Below are 17,406 nucleotides of genomic sequence, written 5' to 3' on the forward strand. Positions count from 1 at the left end.
TGGGTTTAACTGTCCCTCAGTGACTAGGATTGTCTTTTGCTTTGGTTAAACTTGCAAACACTTCCAATAACCTCCATCTGTGCTCTTTTACACCAGCCACACAGCTGATCGACTTCTTCTTAATTAGTTTCATTGAATTAACTAAATATTTCTTGATTTCAACTTGTAATTCCCTGTGTGGTCTCCTGTTTTTGTTAATTATGAGACCGTTTATGACCATTTCTGTTTAATACTATAAATCCTAGTGTTTATTTCCTCCAGTACAGTTCCTCCATCAACAGAGGGTGCTCTTCTTCCAGTGGAACCCTCTGGTTTGGGTGCTGATGTTCCTCTACATTCAACAAATGTGCCTGCTGCACTTTAAACTAATTCAATTCAAAGATAAACCGATTGCCCGTATGGGCTTCTGTGTTTGTATGCAGGATATTTGTGTGTGTGTGTGTGTGTGTGTGTGTGTGTGTGTGTGTGTGTGTGTGTGTGTGTGTGTGTGTGTGTGCGTGTGTGTTTTGGATGAACTGTGCAAAAGGCTTTCGTTTGTGACGCACAAGGATTCATCTTCAATTGAGTTTTATGAGAAGAAGCCACAGGGGAGCTGGCCTCGGGCCCGGCTACCCTGCTTCACGCTAATGGTTTCCTTATGGCCTCCCATTCCTGACACTCACACAGTGATACTGAAGACAGAGAGGGCAAACCCCATTTCCTGATTCTAAACATACACTGCCATTGGAGGAAGTATGTACATCTGAGAACACACGTGTGCATCCTGCATGTGGATGTATCTGCACTAAGATTTTGTGTATCTGAGGGATAAAAATATAACTGCTATGTTTTCATATCGTTAAATGTACCATTGTGATGTCTTTAAATACTTTCACAAGACTGTGGATGCATTCATTCATGTGTGTATGCTTAGCACAATCGGCCAACCTCTGTATATTGGAGATTATGTATCCGAATTTCAGGAGCGGGATCACGCCTCCAAACACGCTCCTTCCGGTCGTCATCTATATAGGTTCCCCTAGTTCTGCAAGCTGTTCATTCTCGTTTACGTGCCCCTCCCTCCCTCCTTGTTCTCAATTCTTTAACTTCTTCACTCCTATTTAACTACAAGGGGATCTGCCAGGCCCGGGAGCCATTACCAGTCCCCTTCGAGGCCTTCCCCAAACCGCAGCTCACTTCATGTCCAAGCATTCACCTTTACCTACTAAAATGCTGTCAAACCTAATATGAGGACGTGGGCCCAGCTAGTGAAGTGTGTGTGTGTGTGTGTGTGTGTGTGTGTGTGTGTGAGATGGTTTCCCTGATCTCCCTGCAAGGCCAATGACCTGAAAATGAACTTCATGTTGTCTGGACCTCTTCATTTTTAGACAGATGTAACATGATCCATCGCCACAGTATTTTTAGAAGTCCTCCTCTTGCCTAATATGCACCAGCTGTGAAAGTGTTCTAGTCGGAGAAACAGCCTACACACATTGTTCTTGTCTGACACTCTGCTGTCATAGGACAGGGTCTTACGGGGTAAGAGGGATTCAATGACCGACTCAACAACCACTAACCTCCAACCATTTTAAGAAGCGGACTTCTGCACAGCTATTTTAAATCTGTGAGGAATCTGTGGTTGTCCTCAAGAAATAAAAAAAAAAAAGTTTAAATACCAGTGTTGTGTAAGTGTCCAGTTACTGGATTGTAAACAAGGACGTTAGACAAAAATGGTTAGACTAGGGTTCCTCAGTGAAGACCAACAGATGCAAGTGCACCCTTTTTATACAACTAAAACTACAAAACATACTTAATGGTGATTCTTTTCATTTATGTGTGTGTGTTTTTGGTTTTGTTGTTTTTGTTTTGACTCCCCTCCACTACCTTGAAGACACACTGTTGTGGGTTTTGACCACTGGGGGTGCTGTACAGCTTTGATGAATAAATCATCTTCTGGAACTCAGACGTTTATATCAATTGCAAAAGCCAGTCAAGTTTGATGCTGTTAAAGTTAGCAACACCCAAACGTATATTTGACCAGTCACGGAAGCTCCACTACCACCTGTCTAAGACAGACCAGTCACTTCAAGGACACTAGGTTTCCTGACCACATTTATAAAAGCGCCTGGCACCATACCAGGTATTGTTGATAAATAAAGAAGAACGGTCTGTGGCCACCACCTGGAGTTGCTACTCCAGTGCACCTGCTGTCACTTTCATTTGCACCAAAGCAGGTGAAATAGATTCATAATGATTTATGGTTCCTAACTGGACAGAGAGATATCCCTGAAGGTTAACTGACTTTGTGCTATACTGTGATGATCCAGTGTTTCCTTTTTATGGAGTACCTTGTGCTAGCACATCTATTTGTGTGATGCACTCATACTGTATATGAATCAACCTGCTAATGAAGCCAGACACTTTGACATAATGATTTCAACCTCATGATGGTCGTCAAAATACTTTGTATACTGTTGTATACAGTCTATGGTTGAAAACTGAAATCATGATAACACAGCAAAATGTACAAACTGATCAAAGTTGGATAAAACTGAAAAATGTCACCTTGTCCAAAGGTATGTTAAGTGTTACAAGCTACAAGCCTTTTAGGGAGCGTGTGAGAAATGCCAGCACAGAGCAAGCCCCAAACCGCACTTCCCTTTGAACAGGCATTTAGAGCAGTTTGGATAAACGGCCATTGGGCTGTGGTGAAAATGTGTAACATTAACAATGAAAATCTCATTGGGTACATTAATTTCATTCACTCAATCTAATGTAATCTAATCATGCAAACATGTCTTTGTGTACATGTGTATATATTTGTCTGCCAACCTGTTCCTCGTGCAGCACCACCTGTCCATCCAGTGGACTCCCAAGTGGAGCAACCGTAACAAAGGGCTGCCAGACACCACTGATGGTCCTGGGGAAGACATCGTAGAGCTCTATGCACTCGATAGTTTCCCCACGCTCCTTCATGGAGTACAGGGACACTGGGTTACAGGTGGCCACATACAGCACATCTGTCAAAACAAAGATTGAATGCATTCTGTAAATTGAGCTACTGCAATAGGCAGTACATTTCCCAGAATGCAAGGTGCTAATTAAATAGACTAATGTTACTCTGCAGCTGTCGGTGTCGATGCAAAATGGTGACAATCTGAAATTAGGGGTGGTCATCATTGATCTAATATATAGGGATATATAAATACACTGTAGGGGTGATTTCTGACACAACCGATGCTATAATGGACACATGGCACTCAAGTGATTCTGGATTGAACTGATGAAAGAATTCTGCAGGAGACCAAAAACATATTTGGGGGTGAATTCAGCAAACCTTTGAAGTTTAAAATCTGTTTTTTAAGGAAATTCTGTAAATGTAAAGTTTGTAAATCCTGATGACTACTGAAATAAATCTAAATACACTTAGATAACGTTTCAAAATAGCTACCCAACTGAGTGCATACAGGTGTTTTAAGATGGCTCGCATGGTGTAAGGCTTGCTTTAAAGGGTTTTTTTTTCTTTTTTACCTCCATTGTGAAGTCTGACAGGTGCTTTTCAGTATGCTTCTGATTAGGCCACCTAAAGCTGATATAAAGCTTCATCGGCCAGTATGGACTTACTGCAAAGATATGAGGATATATGTTGTCCAGTATGTATGGACTGATTCTTATACAGCGCCTTTCTATTCTTCTAGAGCACTCAAAGCACCTAATATAAGATCCCTCACTCACCCATTCACTCCAGCACTTTTTTCTTCTATGTTTAAGTTCTTTTGTATCTAATGGGATTAGTGTCTTGCCCGAGGATATTTGGCATGCAGACTGGAGCAGCCAGGAATCCAACCACCACTTTTCCGATTAGTAGATGGCCTGCTCTACCTCCTGAGCAACAGCCACCCTTGTGCATCAATGTAACACTTGTGATTGTCTCTTTTACAGAGCATGGTGCAGAAAAAGACATCTGGGGTGATTTACAAATGGTGTCCTCACAAAGTTTGTTAAGCAGAGTTACGTCCTCTCAGCACTGCCTGCAGCACATGTAGCAGAGTAGCACCACAGCTGAACAAACATGGTGCAAAGTCTAACCGTGTGTCCGTGGTAAGTTTCCAGCTACTTCAAACTGTAAATTACTGAAAAGTTGTAACAGTAACTCCATCCTTAATAACTCAAGAACCAATAACTCAGGGGAAAAAAACAGTATTAAAAATCTAATCTCTTCTAATATCTTTTTGTTTTTAATTTTACTAAAAATTCTATAATTAGGAATTTTTAATTACCTTGTTAAATTTCCAGGTGTTTTTTTTAAATGTTGTTCTGTCGTTAGTGATTTTCCTATTGGTCTAATTACTTTTTAAATACACGAATCCATCTTTGTTCATTATGTCATGTTAATGGTATCCTGTCTTCTTCCAGTTTGTGATCACCGTCACTGCATATCTTGTGCTTTTCCTCTCCCTTACACAGCTGCGCACTGTTTCCAGTACATACTTCAAACAGTTTCCTTGCTTCATCCTGTACTGTCCACACACATACTGGGGCCTAGTATGTGTGTGGACAATAAAAAAAATGTTTTTTTATTGTTGTTATTCCTTCCTGTATATAGTACCTTATTTACTTCATGATGCTTCACCCTCTGAAATCTCTAAAGCATCGCAAAGAAAAGAACATCTGATAACACAGACTCGAGGAGGGACTGCTTAATAACGTGCGCAAGTTTGTGTTTGCTTGTATAATACCATCTTTGGTGGTGACGTCACAGATGATGTTAACTTCATTCATGGGAATCTGCCAGTGGGCTTTCTCTTCAGTGAAACTCAAAGCCCTGCTTTCCTGCCTGTTGCAGGGGTACTTCTGGACACGCAGAAACACTGGGCCCTGGAAACACACGTCAGACACTTATAGCAGTGCGCACGTACTCACAATATATCAAAACAAGTCATACTATTGCAACAACATGGCGCACTCTAGTGTTCTGCTTGCAGCTTAAGTGCGAAAGAGTTAAAAGAGTACATTCGATAAGCAATGTAACCAGAGGAACCATTTGGGTTGTGGATGAACATCTTGATACATTTCTTACGTTAAAAACTCACTGCTGTCAGTCTTTTGTAGCTGGGAGGAATGTAAGATAACCACAGACACTCACTTTAAGTACTGGTCCAATACACGAGAAGTGTGGGGCATCACACTGTAATAATCTGTCTTCATGTGTATACCTTGACATCTATGGGCCGTGTGTCCGTGGGACACAGTAGTTTGCGTCGAGTGTTGCCACCTTGGTTTATGGTCCAATATCCTGTCATCTTGACCTCCGGCAGGGGAAACCTAAAAATTGAAGGTCACATGATAACTCCACTGTAGGGCCTGCAAAATGTAATTTATAACAAGAAAGTACTGGCACAGATGCATGGAAATTTTTGGTTTTTTTTCTGGGTGTGGGTACTGATGTTGTGATTTCTCATTTTGGAAATGGGAAACGATTTTGCTTGCCCACATCAATTAAGATGAACTCGGCCTACTTAAGGGCTCAACGTGGCTGCCACAAACTGACTTCAGATGTGAGCCTTATCCTGTTACAAGCTAGATTTTTAAAACAAAGACTTTGAAATGTGATCCCATTGTCTCAAGAAAGGCTAAAGTCAACATATTCACAACAAGTGTCTATGTGTTGGTGTCTGACCAGATGTCCACTGGTTTTCCCATGAATCACAGCTGGCCTCAGGCCATGATCTTATTGGCTGCAGATGGAGTGAAAAATGCATCAGAACCAGAAAACAAAAATCTGGAGGATAGACAGTTCTCTAATCATAAGCATTTCTATGAATGGAAAAGCAGAAAGAGAAATTACTCTTTGTTTTCCATTTCCAAATCTGAAATCTAAGGGACAAATGTTTGCTGTGATGTGGGTAGAGAAACTAGTCTGATAAGGTGTTTAAGATGGGTGATGACAGAAGAGTAATTAAACGACTTGGATTGATGTCAGTACAGACATAACAGGAAAATACTTGTTTCTGCCCTGTTTGTTTCAGGATTTACTTGTTAATGACATATGAACGTGTATTTATAAATGTGATACTTAAATAAAACCACAGGAGACAGAAGAAACAAATATTTTCCTTTATTTAAAAGACAAAGCTGTACATTGTGAGGCAATGTGGTTGATTTCAGAATAGATTTTTCTCATAAATAGGTTTAAGAATAGATCTTTGTTTATTTAACACTTCAGGAAGCATTGTGGAGACTTCATGAAAGCCTAAAGGTCTAATAGAAACCACTCATACAGTTCAAGGCAGCATCAACCGAGTTCAAGCCTTTCAGGAATTCAATGCCAACAGTCAACAATATTTTAAAATTACAAAATGATGCCTGACAGTCACACACTCACGTGGAACAGTCCCTGAAACCGCTGACCTCTCAGAAGCCACTTTCAGCTGGCAAGTTTCTGGAAAGGTTCTTTGAAAGGCAACAACAAAACTACCAACACAACAAAAACCACTGGCACTAAGACAAACTCCGGGGGAACAATTATGCTGAAAATCTATGCATTAAAAGATTGCATGGCCAGGATTACTACTGCATGTCTTCTGCATCTTTGAGTTGCTCAGCTCACTACAGAGTGCCTTCCACTCGCGTCGCACTAATTTAGTGAAGTATTTCACTATATCTCTTTGTAATATGTAATAAGAGAGACATTTCTCTATGATTCATTTGCAGCGTTCAGAGCCAGCTCCAAACCAGAAGACAGATTTGTGTGCCGGGGGCCTGTGTAGGAGGGGCAGCACCGTGAAGAATGCACTAATGGAGAAGAGCATCTTGCATGCATGGCAAATATTGTACACCGTGCACGTCTGCCATCACTTTACGAGACTGAGGAAGCTAGCAGGGTTGATTATCCACATTTGAATGGGCATCATATTAGATTATATTTCCACTGTGTGTTAAGCATTGATAGTTTCTGATATATTTAAAATAGCTGACATGCTAAGATAAACTCTGAACAAATCAAGTAATGACAAGTTTAGGTTCCATTATTTAAAACCGCTTCTGGCAGATTTCTAATTTTATGAGGGATGAAGGTTTGGATTAACAAGAACAACGGCTCCTCTGTGGAACTGATAAAGACCCAAGATAAGGCTCTACTCTGCGATCATTCTGAGCAGTGCCACACGTCAGCTAGCACCTTTTATAGTATGACAAACCCCAAATCTTGATCTGCTCCATCGTTGACTATGTGTTCTTCATGTATTTTGGTCCATCCAGCTATTATTACCCCCCTGTGAGGCTCTGTGACCACAGTTCTAACTGTGCAACAATCTGATTCTGTCTCTGTGTGTGTCACGTAATTGATGTGCCTCTAATGTGTGTGTGTGTGTGTGTGCGCGCGTCTTGTCAAACATCTTGTGCTCCCGATGCCTTACTCCTTAGCCAGCTTGACAGAGCTGGGCTTGGCTCCAATGGGAATCCCGTGCTTGTGCAGTGCTTCAATTAGAACCTCCCGCATGTCTTTGTTGTATGAGTCAAAGTCGAAGACGTTTCTCACCACGTTGGCCAGACCCTCATTGGGAAATTTCTAGCGGGAGGTAAAGGAGAGTAGGAAGGAAAGGCCAGAGAAGAGGAAGTAAAAGAGGAAGCGTGACCAGGGAAAGAAAAGGAAGAGAAAGGAAGGACACAGAGAGTAAGAGGGGGAGAAAAAATGATAATGACAGGTGGGAGGTGGGAGTTATGGAAAAGGGGACAGAGACAAGGAAAATTAATATGATTTTCAGTTCCTTAACAATGCAGGGAAAGTTTGGGATAAGACATAAAAAACGAAGATTAGTCATCTCTAAACTCACTGACAGACAACAGCATCTTTGCTCCGTCTTTGATGATAATTACAGACTCCAGTTCTAATGCCTAAAAGCATTTTCTGTATTACAAAGAGAATCCACCACTGGAAGAATATATTTACAGTATGACAGACAATAGAGGAAAGAAGAAATGGTCTTTTTTTAAAACAACAGATTTCTGATGCAGACAACAACCTAAAAAATCCTTGGAGTGAAGATTTTAGTGACAGACTAAACCAGCACAGGGGTTTGGAACTGTTTGTGTGCACACTGAATATTTAACACCAACATACTTATTTTTAAGATCTGTTTTTGGTAATGTAAAAAATAAGTGTAATATGCCATGTTTGTCTGATTAGAGTATTATGAATAAGCAATGAAGGGAGAAGTAAAAACAGACATTACAAATCTAATTTGATAGCTGCTTTCAGTACTTGACAGTTATTGAATATTTCAGAAATCTTTCAGACTATATTTCCAGGCATAGACGTGATTGATAGCAAAGAATCTTAGCTAAACTGATAAGGTGGAAATTAACATAATAGCTGCAAATACGAATGCATCCCCCGCCCTTTCCACTCTTTACTGCAATAAATCTTCAGTTCTGATGTGAGTAATCTTCATGCCATTATTAGGACCATAATTGCACTTTTAAGCCTCCATATTACAGTGTACTTATACAGTCCAGTGAATCGCTGCACAGTCAATAGCAGTCTCTCCCAGTAGGTTACAGTTGACTATAGAGCACTGGGCTGCATCAATCACGATGGTATAAATTAAGGTTAAAATAGCAATAAAGGAATAAAACGAGCCATTTAGAGTACAGCTAAATTGAAATGATTCCCTGTCACACCCAGTCATTCAGACATCAATAATGGTGGTGATGGATGAAAGAACTGGGAGGTCACTCAAATATGAGCTGGTCTCTGTACACAAAACTATTGATCTATAGTGCAAGCTTTAATGCTTAATCCCCTCTCCTTCTCTTCTTTTGGAGTCTGTCCTTTTTGTGCTCTATAGCGTGTACATTTCTGAAGAATGTAACCACAAGGAGGCATGGGAATGTGACAGCTCTGCATGCAGCCATTCACTTGCTTTTCTTTTTCCAGATGATTGAGCTGAGAGGATGATGGTAAACAGCAGCTTATAGCTATTGATGGTGGGAGACAGCGTGCGCTCTGTAATGTGGCTCCATACTGTTCGTCTGAAGGTGGAAAACGGAGTAGCTGCTCGAAAAACGATGGTATCAAAGGGATAAAAAAGATTTGAAAATATGGTGACAATCACTTCTAAAACCTTGTAAAATATCATTCTAAATGTAAAACAAAACATCTACTCATTGAAGAAAGTCTAGCAATTTTATACTAACACAAATATGTCGCTTTGATGACATATTGATGATCATCTCGCCTATCTCCTAAGTCGGTTTGTGGTGCACATCTGTGGGCTCTGAATACTAGGAAATTAGAGGGTTAAAGAGAGGAATCGGTGGCCGGAGAAAGAAAGACATGACAAATGAGGGTGGAGGGACTTTTAAGCTCCTATGGAATGGACTGGAAAATTCCTTTTAAGAGCACAACCAATGTGACATATGATACCAATTATTTTAATGTTGGAAACCACAGTCCTGCATCGGGCAATTTAAGGCGGAGCCATTATGCTTGTCTTTATGATACACACATCACAAATTACAAAAAGATTCGGTACACTGTGAAAAATGTAAATTTAAAAAAAATGCAGTGACGACAGCGAGACCTGAAGGGGCGTGATTGGGAGGAACGGCCTCCCTGATCTGAACCCGAGCGGTGCTTTGCTATTGGACTTCTGTGCTAATCACAGTTTGACCATAACGAACACCTTGTTCGAACATAAGAGTGTCCATAAGTGCACGTGGCACCAGGACACTCTAGGCCGTAGGTCGATGATCGATTTTGTAATCGTATCACCAGACTTGCAACCATATGTTCTGGACACTCGGGTAAAGAGAGGGGCTGAGCTGTCAACTGATCACCACCTGGTGGTGAGTTGGATCAGGTGGCGGGGGAGGACACTGGACAGACCTGGTGCACCTAAACGCGTAGTGAGGGTGTGCTGGGAACATCTAGCAGAGGCCCCAGTCCACGAGATCTTCAATGCACACCTCGGGCAGAGCTTCAACAGCATTCCAAGGGAGACTGGGGACATTGAGTCCGAATAGACCATGTTCAGCGTCTCCATTGCCGAAACTGCTGCATCGAGCTGCGGCCGCAAGGTGGTTGGTGCCTGCCATGGTGGTAATCCCCGAGCCAAATGGTGGACACCAGAGGTGAAGGGAGCCACCAGGCTGAAGAAGGAGTCCTATCGGGCTTGGTTAGCCTGTGGGACTCCGGAGGCAGCCGACAGGTATCGACAGGCCAAGCGGAATGCGGCTCGGGCAGTGGCTGAAGCAAAAACTCGGGTGTGGGAGGAGTTCGGAGAGGCCATGGAAAAAGACTTTCGGACTGCCTCGAAGAGATTCTGGCAAACCGTCAGGCATCTCAGGAGGGGAAAGCGGTGCTCTACCTGCACTGTGTATAGTGCTGGCGGAGCGCTGCTGACGTCGACTGAGAAAATTGTCAGGCGGTGGAAGGAATACTTCGAGGACCTCCTTAATCCCACTGACACGTCTTCCGAGGAGGAAACAGAGTCTGGGGATGAGGGGAATGACCCCCCAATTTCCGGGGGCGAGGTCACTGAGGCAGTTAAACAACTCCTTGATGGCAGAGCCCCTGGTGTTGATGAGGTCTGCCCCGAGTTCCTGAAGGCTCTGGACGTTGTAGGGCCGTCCTGGTTGACACGCCTCTGCAATGTTGCGTGGAGATCAGGGGCAGTACCCCTGGACTGGCAGACCGGGGTGGTGGTCCCCATCTTTAAGAAGGGGGACTGGAGGGTGTGTTCTAACTACAGGGGGATCACACTCCTCAGCCTCCCTGGGAAAGTCTATGCCAGGGTGCTGGAAAGGAGAGTTCGTCCGCTAGTCGAACCTCTGATGCAGGAGGAACAATGCGGTTTTCGTCCTGGTCGTGGAACACTGGACCAGCTCTTTATCCTCTCGAGGATACTTGAGGGTGCATGGGAGTTTGCCCAACCAGTCTACATGTGTTTTGTGGACTTGGAGAAGGCATTCGACCATGTCCCTCGGGGTGTCCTGTGGGAGGTGTTGCGGGAGTATGGGGTGTCTGGCCCACTGCTACGGGCCATTCGATCCCTATACAACCGTCGCAAGGGCTTGGTTCGCATTGCCGGCAATAAGTCGGACTCGTTCCCGATGGGTGATGGGCTCCGCCAGGGCTGCCCTTTGTCACCGGTTCTGTTCATAATTTTTATGGACAAGATTTCTAGGCGCAGCCAAGTGGCGGAGGGCTTTCGCTTTGGTGGCCTCAGAATCTCATCTCTGATTTTTGCGGATGATGTGGTTCTGTTGGCTTCATCAGGTGAGGGCCTCCAGCTCGCACATCTCTTACCAAAGCCACATTTTACTTACAAGAGAATACAGAAAATATATTGAATGTGAGAAAAATGTGAGAAAAAGTATCATTTTAAGAAAAAAAAATAAGAGCATTTTGAATTTGATGGCAGCTACAGGTCTCAAAAACAGTTGTGACTGTGCCATTTTTATCACAGTGTAGCATCGCCTCTTCTTTTAACATCAGTCTGTAAAAGTTTAGGAATTGAGAAGAGAGCTCTTGGACTTTTGGGAGTGGAACGCTATCCCATTCTTGTCTCATATAAGAGTCTAGCTGCTCAACGGTCCTGGTTCTTCTTGGTCCTATTTTTCGTGTCACGATGCTTCATTTGATGAAAGCCCTCTGACTCTTCTATATGCCTTCTATATCTTCTATATAGTAACATATAGTAACATATAGTTACTATATGTTACTAACTGAGTTAGTAACATATGTTGTTACATATAGTAAGAACAGCCAAAGTATTATCCTTCTTGTTTAGATGTTTTTTTCTTCAAAACAAAGTTCAGGGGTAAGTACATGCAATATCTTAATTATATTGGTAAAGGTACAGACTACTACATTTCCTGTATTGTGACTCCCTAGTAGAGAGGGGGCATATTTAATATGGTCCTCTCAGGCATAGAGGTCTGGCTGGGGGCACGGAAGCCCCACCCACCTGTTACTCAAACCTCTTTTTTTTTTATCATTGATAGCCAATCAGAAGAAACCTGGCTTAAAAGAACATAGCTAAAACATAGATTAGATTTTTTTGAACTCTCAGTCAAGTAACGCCACTTTACTAGAGGATAAAAACATGAAGATACCGTTGATCCCTTTAACTGACAGTTAGCTGTATGTTTAAGCTGTAAGCTTCTGAAAGTGGACCAAAGCACAGACACCCTCTCTCCTCTCGGCGACAGCTATATTTTGAGGAGACTCTCTTACATTATTAAAGCACTAGCAGTTCAGGATTCAGGTCGCATAAATGTTATGAATTATTAATAAAAGGTAGTCAGTATGTACCGTATTTCAGTGTGTCTTCATACCTGGAGATGTTTGACAATGTTGACCACCTCTCTAGTAGAATAGGGGTAGTTGATGGTACCCTGGTCGGCCAAGGACCTGAGCTCTCCAAAGGCTGCCACGAGCTTTTGCAACGTAGCATCAGGAACATCTGGGCCATACTGTTTTAGCATAGCCAGCTCCGCTTTGGGCTTCGGGTTGTCCACAGCATGGCAGCTAAAAATATCGCCTGGTACAAAATACAAGACAGAATTTAATGTGTTTCTTTCCATATACAATATTCGATATCCAGGGCAAAAAAAAAAGTTAAGTGTTTATCTATTTTTAATGTGTTGGGGTATTAATGTAGTAGGAAAAGCCTCAGTTTCAGTTGGGCGTGTGTTTCTGGGTACCTAGAGCTCCAAAGAAGTCATTGCCCAGAAAAGGAAAACCAGGTCTGTTAGCGAGGACGATCATCCTGAAGTCTGGGTGCATAATTATGGTGTCAGGCCTCCCCTCGGCTTCACGTGGACCTGTGGAACAGACAGTTGTTGTCTACACATGACCAAAACAAGCACAGTTTCATCTCAGTCTGTTTCTGTATGAATCTCCTTTTTTACTCTCAGTGTTTTAATTTGTGTCACAGATTTTCACACACACCTCTACTACGCTGACAGCCTGAAGGTCGTGTTTATGAAGTCTCAAGATTGCGTTTACATTCCACTAGGAGGATGAGCCTCTCAAGAATGGAGTAGCTGTCAGCAGCCCATGTGATTACATGGGAATATGTGGAAAAACTAAATGTTTACAGAGCAGCGTGATACAAAATCTGCTGGTACCTGTCCATAAAGGCTTTTATCCTAAGCTTCCTTCAGTGGCCTGCATCTGATGTTCCACTCGTGTTTGCCTTGCAGTACATGCAGTCCTTAATTCGTCGTAAAAACAGTTCTCGTTCTGTATCTGGGACATGTCTGCTGTCAAGGTGTGTGCATGCATGAATGTGCGTATGAGTGCACCTGAGATGATTCTGCGTCCATCAGCCAGGATCATCTCTCCGCTCTCCACCAGGGTTTTGAGAATGCAGGTGACGTTTGTAGGAGCTTTGTCGGCCTCATCTATCACTAACACATGGCCAAACTTCACTGCCTTTACCTGAACACAGACAACACACACAAACATACACACACATGCCATTTGACTAACAAAAAAGCACAACTGCTGTTACAGTTGGGAAAAAGCTGATGATGAAGATGCTGTCCCAGATAGAAAGAGTTCATGTGGTGAATACATATATCAAACTGGCCTACACATTCACAACCCACCCTCACAGGTTTTTTCACTTATTTTGACTAAGTAGTCCTAATTTTGGGATTGTGTAGGTGTGCATCACAATGTACTAAAAGCTCTGGACACTGTGTTCTGAGAAGTCATCAGATATGCTCCTATGAAAGCTGCTTATTCGACACATAAGCTGAGAAAGTTCTTAGGCATATGGGAGACACAAATACCATTAAGAGGGCTGCCATTGTCAAGCAAAATAATCCTTTTTTAAAATCTTGATCTAAAATGGCCAAGATGGATATCTTTCTCTGAGATTAAAAAAAAGCAAATAATGTTCACACACAACTCTGTGCTACTGCACCCAGAAATGCAATGCACTATTGATGATTTTGTATCTTTCACTAAAAAGTCCAGAAAATAAGACAAATCACGGGTAATCATAAGTGGAATCCAATGACAGTCCCTGAGCATTCACATACTGTTATACATAATATTATATATTTACATGTGTATACACATATAAATAGATTTTGATGTGGAGTCCTCAAGGCTCCATCCTTGGACCTTTCATACTTACATATACACCCTTTCTCTATCTCAGATGTTACATTGATATTACATTTCATTCTTATTCACACCGCACACATCAGTGTCACCTCAGGACTACTGAGCCCTACACTTACTCAAAAACTCTAGTATTGAAATTAATGAGTGGATGTGCCCAAACTTCCTGAAATTGAAAGAAAAGACTGAGGTATATTTTTTTCACCTCTAAAGAAAAAAGAATTAAAGTCTCTAACCTATCTAGACGAATGTTGCTTAAATTCTCAAACCAGGCAAGAAATCTTGAAATAATTATTGACTGACCTAAATATTGATAGTCATATAAAGACAATTTAAAAAAATCAGCCTATTAACCTTAATCTTAAAACTATAACAAAAATGTATGGATGTCTGTTGTTACAGTTGTGAAAAAGCTGATGATGAAGATGCTGTCCCAGATTGAGAAGAGTTCATGTGATGAATACATATATCAAACTGGCCTACACATTCACAATCTGCAGGATGTCTGTCTAAAACTGATACAAAAATAAATAAATCTGTGCACAGATTTATTTTTAGTGGACTATTGTAACCGTGTCTTTATGGGTACTAGTAAAACTCCATCAGACAGCTACAGCTCATTTAGGTTCCTGTAATTACACAAAAACAGTTGAGCACATTAGTCCAATTCTCAAATCTCTGCACAGGCTTTCTTCATCACAAAAGATGGCTTTTAGAACACTTCTGATAGTTCACACTAAGAATTAAACTGACTGAGTTACATTTCAAATGTACTTGTACCTTACAAAACATCCAGAACTCTCAGGTAAATAAGAACATGCTTTCTATGTGGCAAAAACAAATAAAACCATACAGAATAAAATGATTCCAACACAACTTGATTTGTGGTGATGATTATGTCTACCACAATATACATCTGTGACATCTGTGAACATGAGGGAAAAAACTCTAACTGACCAGAGGGGAGTCCTCATATGTAATGATGCCATCTCGCACCGAGGGCTGTAAGGTCAGAGTCTGGACTGTTGTATCCCTGCAGAGGCAAAAAAGAAAAAAGAAAAAAGAAGATGGTTACAACAAAGCCATTACATAAGAGGAAACAGGCTCAAAGAATTCGGAGCAGAAATCCATGTGGACGGTAAAGATGGCTAGGTAATGGGAAACATATCTGCTGTCATGTTGTTGCTCTAACCCATAAGCACAGCACTAATTATGGTAGTAAAAATGTGGGTAAAGGTACTTAAAAAAAAACTTTTTAAGCCTTGCTGTAATGTGAATTAATTCTTCACCTGTTCAGTGCTTTGGTGCAACAAGCCACAATGCACACCAGTCGACAATCTGCCTTGACTTTGGACTCTCTAATGCGCGGTTTATACCCTTGTTAGCATCCAAATGAATGTTTACCCTCTCTCCTCATTCATTTAGCGTTTCAAGATAACTGCCCGTGCATGTTTCAAAGATGGCTGCTGAGTAGCAAGACTGGCATTAGAAAGACTTTAGCTACAACTACATGCACGGCAGGGGAGAAGCACAGCACATCTTTATTAGACAAACAAATCGTACTTTTTATTTTAATTATACAGTGCTAGAAAAAAAGTGCACCCTTAGAAATGCTTTCTATTTCTTAAGGAGTTTTTTTGGGCACTTTTCCTTCATTAGATGGTGGAATGGAGAGTGGAGAGGAAAGCAAGGGGACTCGGGCCGCATATGAACCCATGGTGCCTCATTTCAGCCTGGTTGCATGTGCTCACCTGCTCGCCCCATAAGCTTAAGTGACACTCAGAAATGCTTTGTATTAAGAACAAAAAGGGCAAAACAGGTTCTGGTTACTAATTCTTCTACACAAGTTCAAAGTAACTCCTAACTGAAATGGCTAAACTTAGTCTTGTTGAACTGAAAGGGTAACTCTGGTGATCAGATCTTGCACATGTTTCTCGTAGTGCTTTTTTACTTGAACATTTATTACTATCATTTGATAAGTGCAGATGCAGTGCAGCTAAAAAAAGGTGTCAGTGACACTGTACTTGTTTTCCACAGGCCAGCCACACAATCATAACACTGAACATTTCCCCGACAACTATAACTCCCTGGGGTCGCCCAAATTTTTCTCTTCCTCTGAACATCTCCTCTCGCTTGCTCTTCGATATCTCACAATATCTGACCCAGGAGCTGTCCTAGTTTCCTTCCTGGCCGGCTGCATGTGTCTTGCTTTTTCTGAGCCACATCTCTGTAGGCCTTCAGTCACACAGGCTCCCAATAGCCACAGGCAGATATTTCTGCCTCTGCCCTGGTCTAATATTAGCTGCTGCTACAGTAGCAAACCAGGCCACATCCATGCTCAGCTCCACTTTGACTTTCACATGACTTTAAACAACTACACACGCACAGGCAGTAGAAAAATCTGGCCTTAAGAATGATATTGAATATGTTATTGATCTAGAATTGACCGGCGTCAAAATTAAACTTTTCTCCAGTAAATTGCTCGGCTTCCATCAGAGTCATTGATTTCTTTTAAGTGCCGAGATCAAAATGAGGCCCATCTCTTGGCTCCATGATCTGAGCTACAGTCAACAGCAACCCATCAATCTATTAATGCAAGAACCTGACCTAAAATTCTTATGGTGTCACCATGTGAGTATTTATAGAACCAGGGGACCCGAATTAGCAAAGACTGAAAAGGCTTTTCTTTAGTTTGTCCATGTAAAGTCTTCGTTCTGGGAAAGAAAGGCCTAATTTACTGAGGAAAAAAATCGATTTTAATGCTCTTATATGAGAAGGTCAAGGCTGCCAAAGTAGTAAGAAAAATACTGGCTTTTTCCTTACAGCTTTTGGTGGAACAGGAAAGTTTAGTGACATATCTTTAAAAAACATTAAAACATCAAATTAAAAGTGCCATCAGACACACTGAGCAGGGAAGTCTTCTTTGTCCATCTGATTTATTCCAACAACTGTGTTGTAATAAAGAAGCTCTTCATTCACACCTCTCATGTTTGTCTGTCTTCCTTCACCCACAACCAGCCAGGCAGATCACTGCCCCTCCCTGAGCCTGGTTCTGTTGGTGGTTTCTTCCTGTTAAAAAGGGAGCTTTTCCTCCCCACTGTCCCCAAGTGCTTGCTCATTGGATGGGTCATCTGATTGTTGGAGTTTTCTCTCAATTATCGTAGAATCTTTACCATTACACTATAAAGCACTTTGAGGAAATTGGCGCAACTTGGAGCTATATAATGTACTAATTTTAAACTGCAGACTGCCACTGTGTTGGCTGGCCATTTCAACTCATTTCT

At 41.8% G+C, this 17,406-nt stretch overlaps 1 protein-coding gene across 2 annotated transcripts in view; it reads right to left on the reverse strand.

The window, feature by feature from the left end:
- Positions 1-17,406, reverse strand: part of vwa8 (von Willebrand factor A domain containing 8) — an 86,750-nt gene that overhangs the window by 34,438 nt on the left and 34,906 nt on the right. For both annotated transcript variants that reach the window (XM_085135523.1, XM_085135524.1), the window contains exons 22-29: positions 15,080-15,155; positions 13,294-13,429; positions 12,691-12,810; positions 12,322-12,527; positions 7,398-7,549; positions 5,196-5,304; positions 4,719-4,857; positions 2,812-2,999 (exon numbers count right to left, since the gene is read on the reverse strand). In XM_085135523.1, the coding sequence (XP_084991649.1) occupies positions 2,812-2,999; positions 4,719-4,857; positions 5,196-5,304; positions 7,398-7,549; positions 12,322-12,527; positions 12,691-12,810; positions 13,294-13,429; positions 15,080-15,155 (1,126 nt within the window). The remainder of the gene's footprint in view (positions 1-2,811; positions 3,000-4,718; positions 4,858-5,195; positions 5,305-7,397; positions 7,550-12,321; positions 12,528-12,690; positions 12,811-13,293; positions 13,430-15,079; positions 15,156-17,406) is intronic.

The sequence above is a fragment of the Neolamprologus multifasciatus genome, chromosome 16 (assembly GCF_963576455.1).
Source record: "Neolamprologus multifasciatus chromosome 16, fNeoMul1.2, whole genome shotgun sequence".
Lineage (NCBI taxonomy): Eukaryota > Metazoa > Chordata > Actinopteri > Cichliformes > Cichlidae > Neolamprologus > Neolamprologus multifasciatus.